Here is a 15,577-nt window from a genome sequence, read left to right as displayed (position 1 = left end):
AGCGCATAAAAACCCATCACCCCACTGGCAGGGGTTAGCACTAAGCTGCATTATGGAGCTTTTTGCTGAAACAGGCTAACCACTAACAACAGACTGAAAAGATTCGTGAAACTGGATGTTGGTACTGAGAAACAGTACAATTTTTTATGCAGTGTCTTGCATATGCAAGTGTCTTTATGCAACCTGGTGTTTAAGTGCATTAGTGACTGGACAACCAGCACAGACCAGCCAGATTGGAGCTACAGCGTGGTTTGTCAGGCTAACATAAAAAGCTGGTCTGCCTTTCTGTGTGTGGCGAAAAAAAAACAAAAACAAACAAAAAAACATTATGAATGATGAATGGTTCCTACCACAATACCAAGAATAATACCAACTAAGAGAAGAAACATAGTCAAGTGAGTCGGGAAACGATTTTAACCAGGAGTCAAATACAAACAGGTGTTTTTCTTAATGGAGTGCTAAACTACATTAGCAAAAGCAATGTGAATTCACCAATGTGTAAGTGTATATAAAAGCCTAACGTATCAACATTTCCAGAGAGGGGAAAAGACATTTTTAAAGCTATCTTGAAAATGTTAAATAGACCATATTTCTAGCAATTCATTCATAACAGTTCTCAACTTATTTCTTCTGGAATATACACCTTCCTACAACCAGCTGACAGAAGGACACAGAAGAGCCCCAAAGGTATCTACAGATGCACTTTCACAAGATTGCTGGGGAGCAGGGATGCTAAATGTGCAACTTGCGAGTGGTTCACCGGCCCACACCCGGCAGCCTCCTCCACAAAGGAGAGCGTGGCAGGCTGGATGAGTCACTCCCGGGGAACAGTCTGTTCCCAGCCACCCCCCTCCAGGGGTGGGCAGAGAGGAGGGGGCCCACCTGCTGCCCCCGTAGCAGCAAGACAAGGGAAACCCAGGGACATATACTGAAATTGCACCTTGTAGGCACGCGCACAAAAAAAAAACCATTATTTTGAGACTGCAGAGCGGCAGCACGTACCACAGCCAGCTGCTCCGCATGGGAAGCAGGTTGCACACAATGGCTTCATGGCCCCACTACTGCCTTCCAGTCCATTAACTTCCTCAATCATTGGTTTGTCAAAATTTTGCTGTCATGCAGCCCAAGGCTCATGTTCAGTAATATTAGAAAAATCTGTGCTTCCCCATTTCCCCTTCCCTAAAGTATTTGTGTCAAAAGAAAGGATTGGTACTGAAGAGACAGAATTAAAATTTAAAATCTGACCTCATCAATATGCCATATTGTTTCAATTTCTTGTTCTAGCAGACAGCAGGTTTGTTGTGGGCTGTTTGTGTTGGGTGTCTTTCATTGTTGTTGGTTTTTAATGGACAAGATTAAGCTTTTCACAAGGAAAAAGACAAATATTTTTTAAAAATGAGATAATACCCATAAAAAATACTACCAAACTCCACTAAAAATCCAAAATTTTAATCTTGGAACAACTTTTTTTTACAAAGATATTTTAAAGATTTGAGTGTACATATTCACAAAAGGAACAACTAAGGCATATTCCCCATAGCCACGTTTATAAATTAAAGACTTTGAAAAGCCATGTGACTTGATCTCATTTAAACCTTGCCAAGATACAGGCGATAAAAATTTTAAACATTTGACTTACTTTTGCATGTAGTGGACTGTAGATTTATACAATTATCATGAGTATGAGCTAGATTAATTTCAAATCACTGCAACAGATACTCTAGTAAGAGCATAAAGCATAAACATTATTTTAAAGTGCTCATTAGAAACCAAACATTTCAATTACAATTAAGAAATGTTAAAGATATTACATTCCTTACATATCAAGTCTGCAAGTACAGTATGTACACAATCTACAGTCTTGTCTTCATAAACAGGAAATAATTTATCTATATATCTCAAACGTGACTAATAGCTGAAGATAAGCTAAAAGACTACTCCGATTTGGCCAGGAAAACAAACAAACAAAAAACACGAATAGTTATCCCCATATATACAGCTACTGGAATTCTGCATCCCAAGTGCTGCCTTTTTGGCCAATCTCCTTGACTAAGCCTCCTTACACCTACTCATGAACATCTGTTGATATGTTGCAAGCAAAGAATTAACAGCCTCTCCCTTGTAACAAATTTCTTGGGTCTCTAGAATGGGTAAGGCTGCTGCTAAGACAAAACATAATAAGTTCTTAAATTAAACAGAAGAAATATGCGCTGCAATGTTCTATAGTTTTCAGAGATAAAAGAACTCTGAACTAGACAGTCAAACAATAAAAATTCAGACTTTTTTATTTTAGTTTTTGGACGCACTGTAGTGCTCGTAAGAAAATAAGACAAAACTTACTCAAAGGTATACGTGACAAATTTAAAAGCCTACATCAGCTTTCTTATAAAACCCTAACCAGTTCCTTTCAATGCCGAACTGCAGTATGTTTGCTAGTCAAGTCTCTTGTCCTGACAGGAGCCAACCAAACCTCACCATCTCACTACCAGTGCTCTGTGATTTTGACTTAACTGTTTTGCAGAGTGTGGTATTACCCTGTGCCTAGGCTAAGCCTGTTTCACACATGCCCAATACCAGGTACCTGTGAAATGTTAGTACTGTACATCATTGCACTGCACATAGTGCACATACTTGTCAACAATCCCTCTCAAAGTACATCATGACAATTTTTCAAACATACAACCACCCTTAAAACGCAAGACCCAAGAGTGTTCATGACAGTACAATAAGTTAAAAAAATATTTAACTTCCTCTCATTGCTCTTCATTTATGAGCTACCACGAAGGGTAACATTTGATTTTTTTACCAGCCTTTTCACTGATTTTGCAACTGGACTTCATAATTTTCAGACAGATGCCAGAGTATACCCACTCACATATAGTAACATGATTACAGTAAAATCAAAAGCCACAAAATAAAATAACAGTGAACATTCTGTCAGTGGAATTTTAACTTTTGGTCAACATTTCTGCTAGGCTAAGGACAAAATTATGAAGTACGAAATCACTCTAACATCTGCAGGAATAAGCCTCTTGTTTGCTTTAGCCTCAGCTTAGTGTGTGGCCAGCCTGAAATATGCAACTTCTTAAAAGAACAGGTAGATAGGAGATTGTAAAGCTGTATTTCTTCCTTACTTGCACCCCTTAGTGGATTCTTCCCTTGAAAAACAACATTCATGTGAAAAAATGTGCTGTGGCACTCAGAAGAGTTGAAGGCAAACACATGTATGGGCAACAAAAGCTGTCAAGGTGACAGACGATTCAAGGAACTGCTTGCTTCTCCACCTGCAGCAAGCTTGAGCGTTGTTAGCTTTCGAGGGGGATGCTGAGGACTCTTACGAAGGTTGTCGTCCATCTGCAGAGAAATAATGAGAGCCGGATCTGGCAAACAGTAGAATATAGATCATATGATTAGTCTTATTTGTCAGGGCTACTGTCACTAATACTGGTTTGGGGTATTTTTTCACCCTGTTATTTCAGGCCCAGGCAAAACTGATGTCTTGGTTCGTTTCCACTCTCAAATATATGCCTGTGTTAGAGTTATTATTCATTCTATCTGCATGTGGTGCATCAAACCCAGCACAAGTAGATGTGGTTCTGCTCAATTCATTCTGTCAAGATTACTAAAGAAAGAAGCATTGCTACCTTCTTCTAAGAGGTCAAAGTTTTACTATAGTATAATAGCCAAAAGCTGCTACAAAGCACATCAAAACTCAAACTGCTAACATCAATGGATGCTTTTGCATGTTCAGCACCTTCAAGAACAAACCTTTTTGAAATCGGAAATGTTCTAGAAGTGCTGGGTAAAGTTAGATTAGTTACAGATTTCAAAAGGTATTTAATAAAAATAACTCATTAAAAGACCTTTTCAAAACCAGGTTAATATTAATCTCTGAATATAAAGATTTTACATTTTCATAGGAAATCCATCTAATGTCCTCTGTGTAATGCTGTATCAAAAAGAGTCTGTTTAATACAGAATAAACAGAATCACAGAAGACAGCACAAGGGAGATAACAGAGGTTATCCAGTCCATCCCACTTCCACAAGGCAGCATCAGCTTTACCTAAATCGTGCCTGACAAATATCTATGTAACTGATTCATTAAAAATTCCACAGCCACACTTTAATACCACAAAGAGGAGATACAATCAATATCTAATGCTACAGAAGCTGATCATAGCTAATGGTCTATTTCACATACTGATCTTTTTCAAGAAAAAATGCCTTCTGTCCTTCTAGTTAAAGTATTCTGTCTGCATCAGAAGACTAATTCTTCACCAGTATTTTTCACATAAGTTGTATAGCTTTTGATAGGTGCTAAGTGACAGCCTTAGGAACAAAGAATATAAAGAAATAAAAGCTGGAAGTAGAACAAGCAGAAGAAAGAGTGACTGTGGGTTAGTGACTGCAGCACTCAGCTGGAAGCAAGGATGGCTGGCGATAGGTCTTAACTTGCAGGACCATTGCCGAGTTTTGATCAATACATTCAGCCCCTCCTTTGCTGGAAAGTACACTTGAGGAAAGACACTCTTCTTTTGTTGGTATGCACAATTGCAAGACAATGTTCTTTTGATTGTAATAAAAATACTTTTTAAGTACAAGGCTTCATTAATTATTCCTTTCAAATGACATAATATTCTTCCTGCCTCTCTACACAAAGTAACTCAGTAGAAAAGAAGCAATTAAAATAAAATGTCCATTACACAGTTGCAGTTGCCATGCAAGAATATCTGCAAAAAGGTAACCATAATGAAGCAGAAAAACTAGAGACTGAAGCAAAGGTAACCTTTTCAATCAAGTTGGATTCCTTATTTACAAGCTGTGTGAGTTTCCGCAGATTAGCATCTGCTGTATCCTGTCCAGCCGGAGAATGGCCTGGAGAGTGAAGGCAGAAAGAAGAAGAGTGAAAAGATATTTACAAAAGCTTTTAAGTCCTTAAAAAAATAAAGCCAGATTGGAGAGAAAGTTCATGTAGTATTTTTATCATAAGAAGAATTTAAGTGGTTAAGCCATTCCATGTGAGAAAAACAGAAGTGCTAAGCACGAGTCATAACGTAGATACAGGTGCATTTTGCCAATGCTTGACAGAGACTGAGTATTAACCCTTACTTTTAATTTTCAGTCCTTTCTGCACAACTTTAGAAGTCTTCCTTCCCCATTTCCCCACAAAAGCTCTAGCAAAAACTACATAAAATCTAACTCTGCCTTTGTTCACAGGTGGAACCCTGGAGTCCTAAACCAAACAAGACCATACAGGACAAATGGGGGAAAGGAAACACAGCTTACCTGAGACAGTTAACCTGAAGTAGCAAGTTAAAATATCATCACAGAATCGACACAGATTGGGAAGTTGTTTCAAATGCTCTTGTAACTGTACTCTGGGGAAGCACACTTTATAAATCGGTGCAAGGAAACCAAACACAAAGGCATCCAAAGTCGTAGGCCTGAAAAGAGTGACAAAACAAAAAACCAAAGTGACTGAGGTAAGACATTAAGACCTCTACAACGTAACCATTTTCTGTGTATGTCAAACACAACATAATCAGCTCTTCTGGCATTCCACCTCTCCATATCAATCTGATAAATGCTTTGTACAGACTATCTACTGATTTCAGCACCTCTGAACTAGGACCATACTGGCAAGCTGAAACAGTAACTTCAGCACTAAAATCCAGTCATGCTGCCATATACATGGATAAAAAACCCACTCTGAAACATACTTCTGGCACCACAAAAGCCAAGCTGTATGCGAGGGGGACAGGATCCTCTCTAATGAAGTGGTCTGACTTCATGGATAAAGAAGCAGAAGATCATCCTTTTTAGGACCTGGTGGCACTACGTTGGAGGCAATATCCGCCTCCTGCTCTGTGCACATACCACAGGAAAAGGAGCACTCCTGGCCCTACACTCCCCTCTCATGAAGGCAGTGGTAACACCTAAGGGTTAGAGTATTTTTTCTACATACAAGCACAGCAAGTGACACTCAGTCACTTGCATTGTCTAGTGCTACACTAACTCATCAAGCACCCCATTAGCAGCTGTGGGCAGCATCTGTCCCTCTGTGAAAAAGTGCAGGATAAGGGAGACAGCACGTTGTCTTAGTTAAAAATGGCATTTGTACCTTTCACTCATTCAGATTTATCTCAAAAGCGGAGGGTGAGACACAAAACGACTGTATAGCACTTTTAACATTCTAGCAGGTTAAAAAAAAAAAAAAAAGTTTAAGTGCTCACAGAGTCATACAATATCACAGTATGTTTGGGATTGGAAGAGACCTCAAAAGATCATCTAGTCCAATCCCCCTGCTGGAGCAGGAACGCCTAGGTGAGGTCACACAGGAACATGTCCAGGCGGGTTTTGAATGTCTCCAGAGAAGGAGACTCCACAGCTTCCCTGGGCAGCCTGTTCCAGTGTCTGTCACCCTCACTGAGAAGAAGTTTTTTCTTAAATTTAAGTGGAATCTCTTGTGTTCCAGCTTGATCCCATTACCCCTTGTCCTATCATTGTTTGCCACCGAGAAGAGCCTGGCTCCATCCACGTGGCACTCACCCTTTATATATTTATAAACATTAATAAGGTCACCCCTCAGTCTCCTCTTCTCCAAACTAAAGAGACCCAGCTCCCTCAGCCTTTCCTCATAACAGAGATGCTCCACTCCCTTAATCATCTTTGTTGCCCTGCGCTGGACCCTCTCCAGCAGTTCCCTGTCCTTCTTGAACTGAGGGGCCCAGAACTGGACACACAATTCCAGATGCGGTCTCACCAGGGCAGAGTAGAGGGGAGGAAGGACCTCTCTCGATCCACTAACCACCCCCCTTGTAATACAGCCCAGGATGCCATTGGCCTTCCTGGCCACAAGGGCACAGTGCTGGCTCATGGTCATCCTGTTGTCCACCAGGACCCCTAGGTCCCTTTCCCCTACACTGCTCTCTAATATGTAATTTCCCAACCTATACTGGAACCTGGGGTTGTTCCTGCCCAGATGCAGGACTCTACACTTTCCCTTGTTAAATTTCATCAGGTTATTCCCTGCCCAACTCTCCAGCCTGTCCAGGTCCCGCTGGATGGCAGCACAGAGTCATGTGGAACCTGTTTTATTAGTCATTAATAACACATACACACAAAAAAATCACACTCACATATCTCCAAAGAAAAACTGAGATGTTCCCAGTCTCTTCGACAGGAGATTTAGGCACTCCTTGGCATCCCTGTATATCTGATGAGACACAAAACTGTTTAAGAGCCCTAGGTGTAGCAAGGCTTGAACACACAGCACTGTTCATAATTTGACAGAGTGCTGCTAGACTGTTTCAGTTCTTGTCTCTGACAGCACCAACTTACAAATCCTTTACTACACAACACGTACCTGTGCTTCTACTTCAGCGAGACTGTAGAGTGGAGGCCCACCCCTGGTCAGCAGGATCCTGTTCAGCGCTTCCCTGGACATCTTTCCAGGCAGATACAAACTCAGTGGGAAGGCAATCCTTGAGGCAAACCATGGCTTTGTCACACTGGAGTAATTTTCAGCCTCAACCCAGAAAGTGTGCAGCTGTATCAACACAATGACAAACACAACTGGAATCTGAGTAAGAATAGTACACATCTCTTAAAAGCTTGATGTGTAAGATGTCTGTTAGAGAAGCAGAAGTGCCAAGAATTATTGTAATTTAAGGCAATCAGGCTCCATAAAGGATTATACTAATCCTTTTGAGTGTAGGAGTATATAATTAAGGAAACAGCTAAATAGAAACAACAAAGATATTACATACACCTATATACACATGCATAAAATGGCATACACACTCATGTTTATGTATGTGTATATATACATACACACACTTTACATAGAAAATACATTAAAAAAAGTTGCAAACATACAGGATCGGGTTTGAACTTTTCATATTTTAAAAATTTTTATACAAATCTTAAAATAAAATACATTTTTAAATTACTTTTTAAATTACATTTTTAAATGACCTTGTGGGTCAGCTGAAGAAGATAACCTATAATATAACTTGGTCAGAATATTTTTTCCTTTACAAACTGAAGCCAAAGTTATTCAAGAGATCCAGTGTCTGGGTATTTTTATAGCTCTAATGTAGACTAATACGGTGAGGCCATGTGGCCCATCTGTTATTTAGAAATGAAAAATGAAACTACTGATGGATATTTTAATTCCTCAAAAGTTCTAACCGAACAGTTCAAAAGGCCTCCAGAGTTGTGCACCCCACATTAGACACACCACATCTTACTCAACGCTTTTTCAAAAGAATCAAATGAAACAAAAAACTGCCACAATAAGCTGTTTTCAGGATACCGTTTCCCAAAAAGCATCAAAAAGAAAAAACATTTGTAGGTGGCTTTTTAAAATTTCTTTCATAAATGTATTATTATTACTTCAGATCCCAGACATACACATTTCCTTCCTTTTCAGAAATTGCTAGGCAGTATTTCCAAAACTGGACTAACAAAGCAAGTCCAGCCAGGACTATCACTGAGAGATTTTAATGTCTCTCATGTGGGGCACCTCTTGTAGCATTCACTTCCAAAATTTCTGGTTGTTATAAAGTATTTCTCAATACCTACCAGAGCAGGAAGCAGTTTCTCTTCAAGCAGTGCAATATATGCCAGTGTATCAGCTCCTTGTTTTGCAGACAATTCATAATCAGCATTATACTTCTACCAATAAAAAAAAAACCCATACTACGAATAGTGTTGCACAGAACTTTACAAAAAGATAATCAATGCAACCCAAAGTTGCCTCAAACTTAACAGCTATCAAGTGAGTAAAAACAACAACATTTTTTTCTTCACACTTCAAGTCAGCTATGTCAAACATCCTTGCTTCTCCCGTTTCCACTTTCCCATTCTTAGATTTTTGGGTCCTCCTATTCATAAAATAACTCTTGTCTCCTTCTCACTGCTTTCCAAGCAACTTTCCAGTGATACAGAGGAAATTTTTCAGTACTTAGGCATGCAGCAAACCTCTGGTAAGTCTCCATCTTTATTTTTGAAGAAGCATCTAGCACTTAAGCTGATGTAATCATAAAAAAAGACAAGCATTCCCATCTTTTGCTGTTAATTACCACGCCAGAAGTTTAGAAATGGGATATTAACAATATGAAGGACCAAATGCACAGGTAAATTAACGTTGTCATAGCTGACTGAGATTTTAATTCTGATACTGAATCCCCTTAAGGTACATTTAAAAGGTTGATAAGTTTTTTGGAGGGCAATTCACTTTGTTAATTTAGAAACAAAGGGTCATGTTTGTTAGATAGATATCTGAAAAGCAAGCATATTATTTTTATGCTTTAACTCAAATAGTTTTTTCTTTTTTTTTCCCTGCAGTAAGGAATCTGGTATTCAAATGGCTATGAAACTCCTTAATTTAAAACAACTGTTTAAGATCCCATCTCAAATGCACAGTTTTCAGATTCTGTTTTCCTCCCTCGAAAGATTTAAAGTTTCACTAACATGGCATTCATCAGATAATCTTCTTGACTAGGCAGAGACTGAATTTCTAATGTAAAAGCAGAACAGTGAGCTGGAGGACAATCTTAGAAATCAAAAGATGACACCACGCTTTATTAGACATCTTTATACTTTGTGAAAAGAAGAAATCGGGTAGCTTTTTTCATTGTGAATAAAACATCAATAGATTTGCAAAAGGCATGCAAGAGTTGACTACACAATAACATATTGTGCATCAAGAAACACTTGCAGACATTTTAATGCTACAAGCTATAGAAAATCTACATAGATTAAACACTGTATGTATTATCCTTCAAAAAAAGAGTACTAGGAGACGATTATCCATTTAAGCAGTTAAAACCACACTTCCCAAACTGTTACATCCTAGGCCTGCAAAGCCATAAGGATGTTAAAACTGTCATAATTAAGAGTAGGAAGCTCACTGAGAAACTGATCAATTACGGCCAGTTTCTTGTCCTTTTCAATCAACAGTTTTCTTGTGCCTATTTTTAAATCTTTCACATAAGCAACAATCAAACTTTCAAACAGAAAACTGTTATCCACTATTTTGCAATTCTTATGCATGTATGAAAAACAGAAAACCATTGGGTCTAAACTGAGTTCCAGATTCTGAGAAGCCTATATCAACATATAGAGGGGACAAGGCAGAGAAAACAAATCTTTTGAAAGAGACCTACCTGCTTTCTTAAAAAGTTTAGTATTTTTGCTGGCTGCGAAATAACAATGTCTTCTGATATCAGGACTGGTACATCTCCTTGAAGGCATAAATAATACAGTCAATTTATATGGATGAGTTCTAACATAACTAGAAAGCAATCAGTCACTACATCCGCTTTCCTTTTCTCCATAGCATGCACATAAACTAAAGTTTACATAGCAAGGGAGTTCCACCAAGGTCGCTGTCCTGGTTTTGTTAAAAACTAATTTATCTGTTAGTGAATTTGCCTGTCAAATTTATTTAGTGTACTGTGGCCTTCGCTAATAACAATACATTAAAAAGGCACCACATCAAATCAGACTGAATCCAATCTCTTCTGCTAGATATCTGATGCTTTGAGAACAAGGCTGCTTGTCTGGATTTCAGATGTTCATCTTAAGACAACAATTCCAACCCAGTCCAACTGCCCTCTCAACTTATGCAGCTCTGGGCCTCTTCTTCCCCCTACTGCAATTTTTTCCTGCTCTTCTCCTACAAATCCATTTTAACCGCCTGTTTTCTCTAGCCTTGCTACAACCACTGCTCGAGCGAGCTACCACTGCATAACCATTAATTACTACAGAACCAAGTAGTTGCCTCCTGCCAGAACCCTACTGGTCAGCCTTCACCCATCACATTGCAGGATCAAAGGCTATAAAGTGTAACATCTCTGTAACAGGGGCTATCTTACAGCATATTCACAACATAACTGCCACAACAATCCCAACATGACTGTGCTGCAAAATACTCTTAAAGTATCAATCATCAGTAACAGTATTTGGATCTGGGTTTTTTTATTGGATTTTACATATTTGGGCTATGAAGAAATCCACTGAACTTCTGGCAAGTACACACAGCTAGCTCTTGGTATTTTCTGCTAACAGAAAACAATACACTGAAGAGCAAGAGTCAAAGGCATGACTTTTGCATGGATACAGTAATGCCTAAACTGATGATGTAGTAAGTGTAAATTACACAGTACTCTTACCCTGCAGTGATTTAACTGTCTGGAACACACCAAGCCAACAACTTAAAGGCTGAGCAAACAGCCAAGCAATGTGTAGAAGTATCCAACACAAAGTCCTCTCTGACACCTTATCTTCAACTTCTGTGGCTACTAGGTTGTTAAGCCACGTTTTCTGAGTCAACCTCTCTACCTCAGCATAGCACTAAAAATCCCACCTGGGGCAAGTCATACTCTTTGAGGCTCACATTCCACTTCCAGCTGTACCAGCCCATTAAATTATATACAATTAAAGAACACTGTTTCCATACACGAGTCCAGTTATTATCATTATAAATATACAAAGTGCAAAAAGCTTAAAAATATGCTGTCACTGTACCATCAATTTAGACTGCCTGGCAGAAACAGGCATGTTCTTGGCACCGCTCTTTTCTTGACTGGCCACCACTTCACCCATACGCATGTTAATTAAGTGTCCTTTGAGGCACTTTATTTATGTCTTTCATAATTTTACTGCCACAAATTCATCACACTTGCTCCTGTAAAATCATTTATCAATGCATTGTGAAAGTAGGTAGCCTTCACTGGGGTGGGTTACACTCCTGAACACAAAGCCAAAGAAAACTCTGGAACAACGCAGAAATGGGAACCTGTATTTATAATGTGGCTGCAATTGAAAGAATAAAAACTGCAGAGATTGTACCTTTCGGAGCTCTCCAAGAGTTATTTATAGTATTCACTGTCAGGGGAGCACCAGAAAATTTGGCATAAGCCTGAAACAAAGATTCCAGGGATAAAAATCGAGTCAGTGTAAGAAAAGTGTGAGATGTTTTTTGGACCGGCTAGACGCGAACGCTCCGGTGGGTCTGCAGTGCCACGGCGTTGCCGGGAGTGCCGCGGCGGCCGGGGCCGGGCAGCCCTCGGAAGGGGCCGCAGCTCTGCCCGCGGCTCCGGGGGGAACACGCACGGTCCGCGGGGAAGGGCCGGGGCCGCCCGGCCGGGCCCCACTGCCAGCCCAGCTGCCTCCCACCCCCGGCTGAGCACGGCGGCACCGGCGGGGCCCCTGCCCGGCACAGGCCCGGCCTCGGAGCGACAAGGGCGGGCGCGCCCCTCGGCGGCGGCGCCGCCTCTCCCGGCGGGAAGAGCCGCTGGGTCAGCCGTGCCGGCGGCAGACAAGCCCACGGGCGCCGTCCCTCCCTTCCTCCCCTCCCTTCCTCCCGGGGCGGGTGGCGGCCGCCGGCCGTTACCATGACGGTGAGAGACTCCGGGTGCAGGGACGGCAGCCCCCAATCGCCTCCCCAGCAGCTCAGCTCCATGGGAGCCGCCATCTTGTCCGCCCTTCGCGCCGGCCCGAGCAGCGCGCCGCTGCTGCCCTCGCATGGCGGCGCCCGAGCGCCCCCGGCCGCGCCTCGGGGCGGGAGAAAGCGGCGGCGGGGCGGGCGCGCCTGAGGGGCCGCCGTCCTCCCTCGGGCTGCGGGGCCTGCGGGCGGCGGGGAGGGAGGGCGTCCTGGCCCCCATCAGTACTGCAGGGACCGCTGGGGGCGTCGCTGAGGGGCGGGGGCGTCGGCGACATGCAGCCGTTGCCCCTTGAGGAAACGCCGCCCGCCCTGGAACACCGTCATTTCACAGGATCGCAGAATGTTAGGGATTGGAAGAGACGTCCAAAGATCATCTAGTTCCCTCGCCGGAGCAGGAACACCCAGATGAAGTTACACAAGAATGTGTGCAGGCAGGTTTTGAACGTTTCCAGAGGAGGACTCTCCGCAGCCTCCCTGGGCAGCCTGTTCCAGTGTCTGTCACCCTCACTGCGAAGAAGTTTCTTCTCAAATTTAAGTGGAACCTCCTGTGTTCCAGTTTGAACCCGTTACCCCTTGTCCTACCATTGGTTGTCACTGAGAAGAGCCTGGCTCCATCCTCATGACACTCACCCTTTACATATTTATAAACATTAATGAGGTCACCCTCAGTCTCCTCTCCTCCAAGCTAAAGAGCCCCAGCTCCCTCAGCCTTTCCTCATAAGGGAGATGCTCCACTCCCTTAATCATCTTTGTTGCCCTGCGCTGGACTCTCTCCACCAGTTCCCTGTCCTTTTCGAACTGAGGGGCCCAGAACTGGACACAATATTCCCGGTGTGGTCTCACCAGGGCAGAGTAGAGGGGAAGGAGGACCTCTCTGGACCTCCTAACCACCCCCTTTCTAATACAGCCCAGGATGCCATTGGCCTTCCTGGCCACAAGGGCACAGTTTCATTCGTGGAACGCTGTGGGTTGTGCTCCTGCAGGGCCACACGCCAGGTCTCTGGCGCTGTTGTTGTGACTTTCCTCAGGAGTACAGAATTTGGCTTTTGATCAAACGTTGAGAGCAGTCGTCAGCAACTTGGCTTTAAAAATAAGGAACTCTTGACCATATGGTACCAGTTTTTAGCAGGTTATAATGAAAACTCATTCAAATGTGGGTCTTTTTACTGTGGACCTTTAATTAAGGGCATCGAAGTGTCAGCTGTTACATTTCAGTGTTCCTGCAGACATGCCACAGCACACCTAAATGTACTAAAGTGAAGTGCAATGTTTCCATCCTTCCCTGCAGACATGCCACGGCACACCTAAATGTTAGTAAAGTGAAGTGAAGTGCAATGTTTCCATCCTTCCCACACAAGAAAAAATATCACATGCTTATTTAAAAAATAAATAAATAAATAAATAAATCACCCTGCACTGACCACCCGTATTTAGGTCTTCCACGCACAGAGATTATGCAGGTGGTTTCAGATCCGTGCGAAATTCGTGGTGGAAAGTGTCATGACAAAAATCTATGACACAGATCTGACATAATTCCGCTCCATTTCACAAGGAACATGGGAGAAAAGAAGAAACATGTACCAATTTTTTTTTTTTCCTCAGAAAACACACCACTAGCGATGCTAACAGCGCAAAATAAAAAAACAAAACCAAATCAAAACGAAAACCTACATTGCATTTCTCCCTGCAAAGACGTACTTAAGGTATGTATTCTTAATGACACCTTTCTTTTCTTTTCCTTCCTACAAGGACCAGCTGATTTCTAGTCAGTCTCTCCAGGTACTTTGCTTTGGCATGTTCACTGTGCAATCACCTCACTGAGATGTGCAAGCTCTGCAGGCAAGGGTGGCTCCAAACAGCTGTAGCCCCAAACAGCTGTTTCTATAAGAAGGATGAGCCAGTGTATGGCTCTTAGCAAGGCATGGTGCAAGAGGACTTAGGAGGTAAATAGGAGAGTAAACTTTCTTTGCATTGCCTTAGGGCTCAATTCGTCTCTGTGCTGTTGTGGAGTCCAGAGCCAAGGCAGAGGAAAAAAAAGGCAATCTGCATCTTCCTTCCCCCCATCCAAAAGCTCCTCAGGAACTTTTTCCTCTTGGTTGCCTGAGTGGAATTCCTATTAGTGTAAATGAGAAGTAAATAGCTGCATTGAGAATGGATATATGCCTTGACTTGAAAAAGTGGGGCTTCAGTTTGTGTTTCTGAAAAAGCAAAGCTTATCTGAAACCCATGTTTGAAACCTTATGTTCTACAAAATTTTTGAAAATGTGGCAGGGTCAAACCCAGAAGTCTCAACATAAATATGGATGGATGTGCTTTAGAGCTTATATTTCACTTGCATTAAGATCACTATGTTAATTGCCCATGAATCCTGATTTTTAATCATCCATATAATTCCATAAAAACGGGGAGTCTCCTGAAGCATATTAGGAGCAAAATATGAAAACTGAATTAAGCAGCAGAAATTTCTTTCTGCTTTCCCTACCCAATTACTTGGAATTTGAACAAGTCACAGACACTTCTGTAAAGCAAAATCTATAATGTTGACAGTTTCTCTGTATTCTGTATGCTTAGAAATTTACCGATTAACGTAAAGTAAGCAGAACAAATATTTTAATGGCTGAGGTTTACTTGCAGATCCTATATTAAAAAAAAAAAAAAAAACAGTCATAAATTTCTGTAGGAAACTTCCTTACGAAATGCTACTGGCTTTATGAAAGTTTCCTGATAACGTTTTGACACCTGCCCAAGATATTAACCTCCAGTAAGATAAGCTGCAGTTTGTACTTCAGAGGATACAGGAGTGAAAAAGCAATAGCTAGTATTCCATTGTTTTTATTGAAGAGGACAATTAGAAAGTCAAATAGCCCTTTCCAGACAGCAGAGAAACATTATACTTTGTGAAAATCCCTTAAAGAAGGCTCTGCTTGAGCACAAAATCCCCTTCAGTCTTTAACATACTCCAATAATGAAAAGGCAGCATTGCAATGAAAACTGGAAAAATTGCCGTGTCCTTTATGTGTACCAGTTTATCTAAGCAAGGACTTAAGTTTCTGTTTATATACATTGTGAACAGATTCCTTTCTGTTATACTGTATTATGCAGCATGCTCTGTTTGCAAAAT

General features: G+C 41.5%; 1 protein-coding gene across 4 annotated transcripts; it reads right to left on the bottom strand.

The window, feature by feature from the left end:
* Positions 1–1,428: 1,428 nt before the first annotated feature.
* On the bottom strand, positions 1,429–12,617 carry MTX3 (metaxin 3). Of its 4 annotated transcripts, none has more exons than XM_082074697.1 (9): positions 12,406–12,617; positions 11,862–11,931; positions 10,175–10,251; positions 8,589–8,681; positions 7,369–7,551; positions 7,142–7,218; positions 5,289–5,446; positions 4,789–4,877; positions 1,429–3,380 (listed from the first exon to the last, which is right to left on the bottom strand). In XM_082074697.1, exons 1-9 carry the CDS (start codon positions 12,484–12,486, stop codon positions 3,306–3,308), a joined length of 903 nt encoding a protein of 300 aa, XP_081930823.1. In that variant the 5' UTR covers positions 12,487–12,617; the 3' UTR covers positions 1,429–3,305. The 4 variants fall into 4 exon arrangements, with proteins under 4 accessions (XP_081930823.1, XP_081930822.1, XP_081930825.1 ...); XM_082074696.1 differs by having other exon boundaries at positions 1,429–3,354; positions 12,406–12,616; XM_082074699.1 differs by lacking the exon at positions 4,789–4,877 and having other exon boundaries at positions 1,429–3,354; positions 12,406–12,614.
* Between the last annotated feature and the right edge of the window lie 2,960 nt (positions 12,618–15,577).

The sequence above is a fragment of the Streptopelia decaocto genome (assembly GCF_964273445.1).
Source record: "Streptopelia decaocto genome assembly, chromosome: Z".
Lineage (NCBI taxonomy): Eukaryota > Metazoa > Chordata > Aves > Columbiformes > Columbidae > Streptopelia > Streptopelia decaocto.
This window is presented reverse-complemented; position numbering and strand designations above follow the sequence as displayed.

Bases quoted from the DNA above. Each gene is read 5' to 3' on its own strand.
- MTX3 (XM_082074696.1), bottom strand. From the start codon at position 12,486: ATGGCGGCTCCCATGGAGCTGAGCTGCTGGGGAGGCGATTGGGGGCTG. The intron at 7,552-8,588 runs GTAGGTATTGAG...GTGTTGATACAG, and splicing joins AGAAACTGCTTCCTGCTCTG to CTGCACACTTTCTGGGTTGA. The intron at 3,355-4,788 runs GTTACCTTTGCT...ATTTCTCTGCAG, and splicing joins AATCCAACTTGATTGAAAAG to ATGGACGACAACCTTCGTAA.